Source organism: Carassius auratus, chromosome 34 (assembly GCF_003368295.1).
Source record: "Carassius auratus strain Wakin chromosome 34, ASM336829v1, whole genome shotgun sequence".
Taxonomy (NCBI): domain Eukaryota; kingdom Metazoa; phylum Chordata; class Actinopteri; order Cypriniformes; family Cyprinidae; genus Carassius; species Carassius auratus.
The window spans coordinates 17,661,639-17,669,118 of record NC_039276.1 but is presented as its reverse complement, the minus strand read 5'-3'; the positions used below and the strand labels follow the sequence as shown (position 1 = coordinate 17,669,118).

General features: G+C 35.0%; 1 protein-coding gene across 1 annotated transcript; it reads right to left on the bottom strand.

Moving 5' to 3' along the window:
• Positions 1–372: 372 nt before the first annotated feature.
• Positions 373–7,239, bottom strand: LOC113053825 (mucin-13-like). The gene is made up of 11 exons (XM_026219061.1): positions 7,231–7,239; positions 4,363–4,510; positions 3,975–4,091; positions 3,796–3,883; positions 3,425–3,555; positions 3,177–3,308; positions 3,031–3,076; positions 1,724–1,761; positions 1,524–1,611; positions 808–1,003; positions 373–635 (listed from the first exon to the last, which is right to left on the bottom strand). The coding sequence occupies exons 1-11, from the start codon at positions 7,237–7,239 to the stop codon at positions 498–500; spliced, it is 1,131 nt and encodes a 376-aa protein (XP_026074846.1). The 3' UTR covers positions 373–497.
• Positions 7,240–7,480: the final 241 nt, after the last annotated feature.

Below are 7,480 nucleotides of genomic sequence, written 5' to 3'. Positions count from 1 at the left end.
CAGCTTTTCATTGCAACCTTCGAACTTTGATCAACAAATAAATAAAAAATGTAATTCCACATGAAGATGAAGAAAAATCGGTAACACTTTAGAATAAGGTTCCATTAGTTAATGTTAGTTAATGTATTAATTAACATGAACAAACAATGAATAATACATTTATTACTGTATATATTCATCTTCGTTAATGTTAGTTAATGAAAATACAGTTATTCATTGTTAGTTCATGGTAATTCACAGTGCATTAACTAATGTTAACAAGCACAAATTTTGATTTAAATAATGCATTAGTAAATGTTGAAATTAACATGAACTAAGACTTATAAATGCTGTAGAAGAATTGTTCTTGCTTAGTTCATGTTAACGAAAGTAGTTAACTAACATTAACTAATGGAACCTTATTCTAAAGTGTTACCGAAAAATCATCTAACTGCCCTGGTTAATTGGTGTTAACTATAATTTTAATTCATTAATTCATTCATCGCTTTTCTAAGCACTTAGTATCTGCGCGTTCTGTCATCATCTTGTCGAAAGGATGGGTTGTGGACACCACCGTTGTCCACTCCTCTCCCACTGTAGACCGAGTACGCTGAGGGACCCCTATAGCTCATGTCCTCATCGAAATCAGTGTAGCGCTACAAAAACACAAATAATGTTTTTAAATACTTGCAGATGCTTAATTAATTGATTTATTATTTACTATAGAATAAATTAATTATTAGATAAATACATTATATATTAATAAATAATACATTTATCACTGGCCTGTAATAAGCCCAGTGAATAACATTGTACTTTTGGACTTACCGCTTTGCTTTCTGGCCGATCTCTGACAACCAGTGCCTGATTTCTTCCACTATTGGTCATCTCCAGATTGTTAGACTTCCAGCCATCATCAGGGTTGGCCCGAGGGATCCTGGGAATCCCTGTAGGTTTATGCAATTCCTTATTTCCATAGCTTGAGCTAAAGTCTACCTCAGATGAGGAGTCTTCCTTCTGATTCCTACAATTATAAAAGGATGCACAAAAAAAAAATCTGTACGTTAAGTAACACTTTATAACACTTTTCTTAATAAATCATTAACAAACACTATGAATGCTTAACTGATCACTAGTTGATGTTTACAAATGTCGTTAGACTTTTAATTCAGATGATCATGCACTTTTCAAAAATCTACAAATGATTTTAACAAATGATCACAATATCTGTTAAAGTAATTTGTAGATTTTCGAGATGTGCATGATCATCTGAATTAAAAGTCTAACGACATGTGTAAGCACTTTCATTTACAAGAAATTATTATCTGTTAATCATTATGTAATGTTTATTGAGTTTATTAGTAAATATTAGTAAGCACATTATCTCATTTTTAGCTATTTGACTATATATTAACTAATGATCCGTTAAGCATTATATATAGTTTGTTAATGATTTATATTCATGAAAGTTATTATGAAGTGTTACCATGTTAGGTAACATTGGAAGAATGTTGTTTTCTAGAAACTGTGTTGTGGACCCTCACCTGAAGCTTACAACTATCAGGGCCACAATAAAGATGATAAGCAATGCACCCAACACAGTGGACACCACGATCACCACCAAAAGATATGCTGTAATGAGAATTTGCATTACAAACAGATGCATAAATGTTCCTCAAACCAACCAACTGAACATAACAGAGAAATGCAGCTTGATTCAGATGATTGTGGACGGATGACTTACGATCACTGCAGTTGAACCCAGCGAAGCCAAAAGGACATCTAAAATGAGAAAAAAGAGCTCTTTGTGATACTGTGCAACCACACACACAAACACACACACACACACACAAGCAAAGAAGGATTAGGCTTCTCCTCATCGGAAAAGTTTTAAAAACAGACTATAAATCTATGGCCACATTAAAATTGAACTGTAAGGTCATAAACCTTATTTATGCCATAAATAGCATCATCATCAGCATTTTGTTTTTCTTTATAGCACATTAACAAAACATATTGATGCTTATTCATCAAAAATATGCATATAATAAGTTATGAATCTAAAACAGGGCTCGGCATGGGGTGTGCGGTCTGGAGCGCTGCATATGTATCAATTGAACTTTACTCCAAATATAGTCACAGGAAATGCTGTCCTAAAAGTGGTGTAAGACTGTTGTATCCGAATATATGTGAACGTGGTTTTAAATAGTTTGTTATTTTATCAGTATGTTTGAAAGTATATTATTTCAATCATTGGCGCTTCCATAGGCTTTCTCTCATGCACACATGGTTTAAAACACCAAAAAGTTATGAGAGAGCCTATGACAAGTTCATATACTCTTTCTCTTGACCTTCATCCACCCACGCACACACGCAATCTCACACGCTGGTGATATGATGGCAGCAATATTTGCTGTAGACCTTTATCAGGTTAGATGCAATATTATTTTTAACATGAAAAAAAAACAAGGCTGTGAGGGATAGGCTTACAGACTTTACTATGGCACACACTGTATAAAGGTCCTATATCATATCATTTACAGCTATTTTTTATCATTTACATACCCTCACAGCTTCATTTTCATTCCTGTCAAAAACAAATTATGGCTCTAACCTTCCTAAGATCTGTTGCTGCAATCGCATGTGAGTGACGGGTTGCTGGGGAGGGGTTTGTCCCGCTCTCATGTCCTTAAACACGAGGACAATCAGAGAAAAGATATCATTCTGAGTTCCTTTGATTGAAGATTATAAGGTGCACTGGAAAAATGAACGATGTATAGTAATATAGAAGATAGCAATATTCTATTAAAAATGATTTCAAAAGAATTATTTCATGGTGACTTTAATATATATTTTACAGATCTGTCACTTAAATTCACAGGGATTAGACGGAAATTTCATTGGATGAGCATAATGAGTATACTATAGCATAGAGGACCGCAGTGGGCCCGGGACAATATTAATAGAATTTGCATGAAATGATTCTAATAAGACATTTATTTTTCATATAGAATCATACAAATTTGCATATGACATGTTCCAAGTGCTTACTTTTCACAGATTTTTGAATCCACTGCCTTTTCCCCATTTGGACAAGCTGTAAGGAGATTGAGAGCGCCATTGTAAAAGGGTCTGAGTGTCAACCAGAAGTTGTGTGTACATAATAACAGTGAGTAATTACGTTTCACGACATTTACCAAGGCAGGCCGGAGATGTGGACTGTGATCTGACATATCCTTCTTTGCAAGTGCACATTGCAACACCACTAACCAGTTCCTCACAGTTTGTGGTGGTATTGTCACAAGCTCCAAGATCACACACTGAGTTTTCTGTGAATCAAGTAAAAATGTGAAACTTACTAATGTATCCTTCTTTCTCATGCTTTACAAATCATTCATTACTCTGGTACTGCTGGAAAACAAATGACAAGAAGCATTAGACATACCTTTGAATTCGGTGGCGCCTGATATTTTCTTTTCAAGAATTGCTTCCTCAATCTGAGATTCAACCAGTTCTTTTGTGACAGTGGATGACATGTCATAGAAATTCTGCACTTCTGCAATTATACTGCCTTGCCTGTAAGGGTGGATGCAAGGAAATTACAACAGAGCACACATTCTATCAAACTTATTTAACATGAAATATGCATGTGGAGATGTAAAGCACTTCAACTCGTAGTTTTTAGCTTGTTACCATATCGAAGCTTCAAAACTTTAGAACATAACGGTAAGTCAAAGTGGCAACTTTGTTTGCATCTATAAGATCAACAGGTTAGTGTTTAAAGCAAATACTAATATTGTAAAAGTTGTTACTCACCTTAGACTCAAAACGATGGAACGTATGTAGCCATTGCCATCAAGGACTGTACTGAGCTGTATTTGGATTGAAAAATTACAAAGCAATGCTTTTTGACATCAACTGTTATCTGTTTATTTATAACAATCCTCCTTTACAAAGCAAGAAAAAAAGACTACACTTCAATCCTTCCCCAATTCAGTCTCTTACCTCTTTCTCTATTCTATTTGATATAATTTGAAACTCCTCGGACTTCCTGTCAGTCATTTCTGGTTTAAACATATCGGACAATGTTAAAGCTCCGGGGAAGATCTTTGCTGCAATTAATTAAAAAAAGAAGTATAAAACATAATTAGTATGTGAAAGGATACCAAATGTATAAAATATGTGAATGTGTTCATTGATTCCAAATTCATAATGGTGAAACAGCAAGGTAGTTATTGTACTCTAACTGTTAAAGTCTGGTCACACCACATGAAAGAAGTCACCAGAATCTTTAATAATTTAAGCTTAATTTCTGTACCAAGGCTGACTGTTTTATGCGGTCTCAAAAACTTAAAAAAGTATTGAAAAGTGAGCCAGTCATACTTTGAACGCAGCCGCTTATTTGATCGTAAACCAGTCCAGGCCGGCAGAGGCAAACATATGTGCCGTCAAACCGTGCATCACAGGTACTCTCTCCGATACAAGGACTTGCATCACAGGGCCCTGTAAAATAATAAACAATAAGGTTATTCTAAGAGGATATTTTGAACCTATGAGGACCCTATGGGTTCCACATTAGAAAGAAAATCATACATGGTTGTAATGAGGTGATAGTGGGTAAGCTATTGTGTGTGAGTTATTGCTTTAAGTACAACTTTGTCCTATTATTTAAAAAAAAAATGGATCCTGCTGGATATGGAGATGTGAGTACCTTGTGTTGTAGTGACAGGACTGTCTGTTGTATCCGTACCCGACCCCTCAGGATCTGACAGATAAAACAGTGAAAAAATAAAGTTCCATATGAAAACTATTGTCTGTGATGGAAAAAAGGCTAGAGAATCTGAACCATCAACACAACAGTAATGACAGAATTAGCATTTTTTGTGTGAACTGTCCCTTTAAGTACAATAACTTCTTATTGTTACTACAGTATTTAGGCTTTAGGTGTGCTGGTGGGGTGTCAGACTTTAGAGTATTAGATTAGAGTACCTTCTGGTGTAGTGGCTGTAGTATCCTCACTGCCCGACCCCTCAAAAGCTGACGGATAAGACAATGATAAAATATTAATATTGACTCAGTGTACTGTGGTGGGGAAAAGTAGACAATGACAGAATTAACATTTTTGAGTCAACTGTCCCTTTAAGGAAAATTACTTCTTATATTTAAAAGTTACTGTGAAGAACATTGGAAGAACATCAAATATTACCTGGGAACAGTGATAAATTAGCTTGACCTCTCTCTGTACTGCTCTCTCACTAAAACAGCTGGGAAAATACACCATCACTTATATTCTTCCATAGTCTAGTCTGCCTGATGAAAATATCTCATTATCCAAAGTGTGATCTGTAAAGCATCCAGAAGTACCCAAATACATTTTGTGATTACTGTAAATGTGATCAGGTGGATGTTACCAGAAATGTTACTCTTAAGATAAGAATAACCTAAAAATTATTATTATTTATTTTTTCCTTGCTTCATGGAATAACTTTTTTGTAATCAAATAAGTGCTCAAGTTGTGAAGCTTTACCATGACAGGTGAGAAATCATCTAGCTAAACCAATACAAATTGCTTAATGACTTTGAAAGCAATAAAAACGTCAGCAGTGACACAAAGATCAAAAAGTTCACACTATCTTATTATCTTATTATTAATAATAATACAATATTACATTTACTAGAAATAAAACATTCAAACTACACTTTCACTATAAGCATGTCATGAATATGTACATCTAATTATGTTTTTCAAATAATAAACAAAACAAGTACACTTGAGGTAGCAAAACTAATTGATTGCCTATAACCATTATACAGTATGTTATTTAATAATAGAGATAAATCTGTCTTTGCACATCAAGTAGGATCAGGCACTAGGAGTAAAGGCAGACACATCACCACCCTGCCCTGCACTTGATGAGGTTAGTGAGGTTAAGAATCACATTTTTAAGTTGCTGATCAAAACTCGTATAATTGTTTTACCCAACTGACCAACCTATCAGCAGATGAGGAAGAAAATCTGTTCTGCTTTTATACAGAACAATACAATGTCCTAAAATTATGTAGGATTATTAAATACTCCTCAGTGGTAAAAGTCGGCAAATCTACTTCCACAGGTACAGTAGTACTGTAAAAACCACAATATTGATGTTCATATGTGTCTTCAGCTACAAGTACAGGAGTTTTTGCTCTTTTTTTTTTAGCTACACATGATAGTACTTCAAAACGGCTGAATTGTAACATTGTTATAGGAGGGGAACAAAAACACTCACGGTCTTGTGCGGTCATTGCAGCCATCAAGCCGAACATCAAAATGATCTTCACTGATAAAATCATTTTCAGATTTCAGTCCAAGTGGAAGTAGCAAAAGAAGAAAGATCTTCTGGTGCCAGGCTGCTTAGCACTACTGTCTGTTCAGTGATTAGAAGGTGATAGATAAGACCAGAATAAATGCAGCGATCAGAGGGGAATGTTAAAGATAAACTAAGTGACTCGATGGCAAGTCACGCCTCCCGGCATAAAGGTATTGCAGACATATACAGTGATGATCGGAGTCTACACAGCCAGAGACCGTCACACTCGGATGAAAAAATGATCCGCGAGGCATTTGAGCAGGCAGGCATTTATGACCAAGCAGAGAGTGATTTGAGAATTGTAGTTACGTTGCTTCACTCATTCTAAGGAGTTTACAGACTTCATTCCCAGTTACATAGTTGTTTATGTATTATGTCTCCTTATTTGTAATCTATATTTAACTGTAATATATAATTTTTTTTTTTTTTGAGCAATGGTTGCTCTAATTAATATTTGATACAGATGACACATATTGATGTCCAGCTTACAACTACCAGTTGTCAGGTGTTTTTTTTTTTTTTGGTGTTGTTTTGTAAGCCACTCAAGATTTTTATTTCAAAAAGATTTCTTCAAAAATACTTGCTACTTTTCCATTTTGTGGAAATACAACACTTTCAGATTCCATGCATCCAAGTGGTATGTACTTGAAACTGTATATGGATTTAAACCAAAGTTTGGGCAAAGATCTTTAGCTTTAATCTGGTGTAAAATGACATACTGGTATATGAATTGGCCTGTTTTCTTGGATACATTTAATTCTTTAAAAAAATTACACAGCAGAGGTGATCACACATCTCCTATGACATACAGCTTTACAAGCAAGGAAAAGATCTGAAAAGGAACATCTCTGTGTTCGCCTGTGCATCCTAAGACAAAACAGTTAGCATGCTTTGTTCAAACTTTTGCCATGGTGTTACAGCTGGTACACCGTTGTTGCTTGAGAAAGCTAAAAGGCAGTGCCATGCGTGTAAACATGCAGGTTAAGGGACGGTAATATTATAATAAGGTTGTCTTCTTACATCAGTAGGAGCAAAATCTGATCTACTGATTTTTTCAGAATTTTTTTTTTTCAGAAGTTTTCAGAAAAACACTCACAGTTACTGGGTTGTCATTTTTTGACATTTTCTGGGTTGGTAGAAGTGCTAGGGAC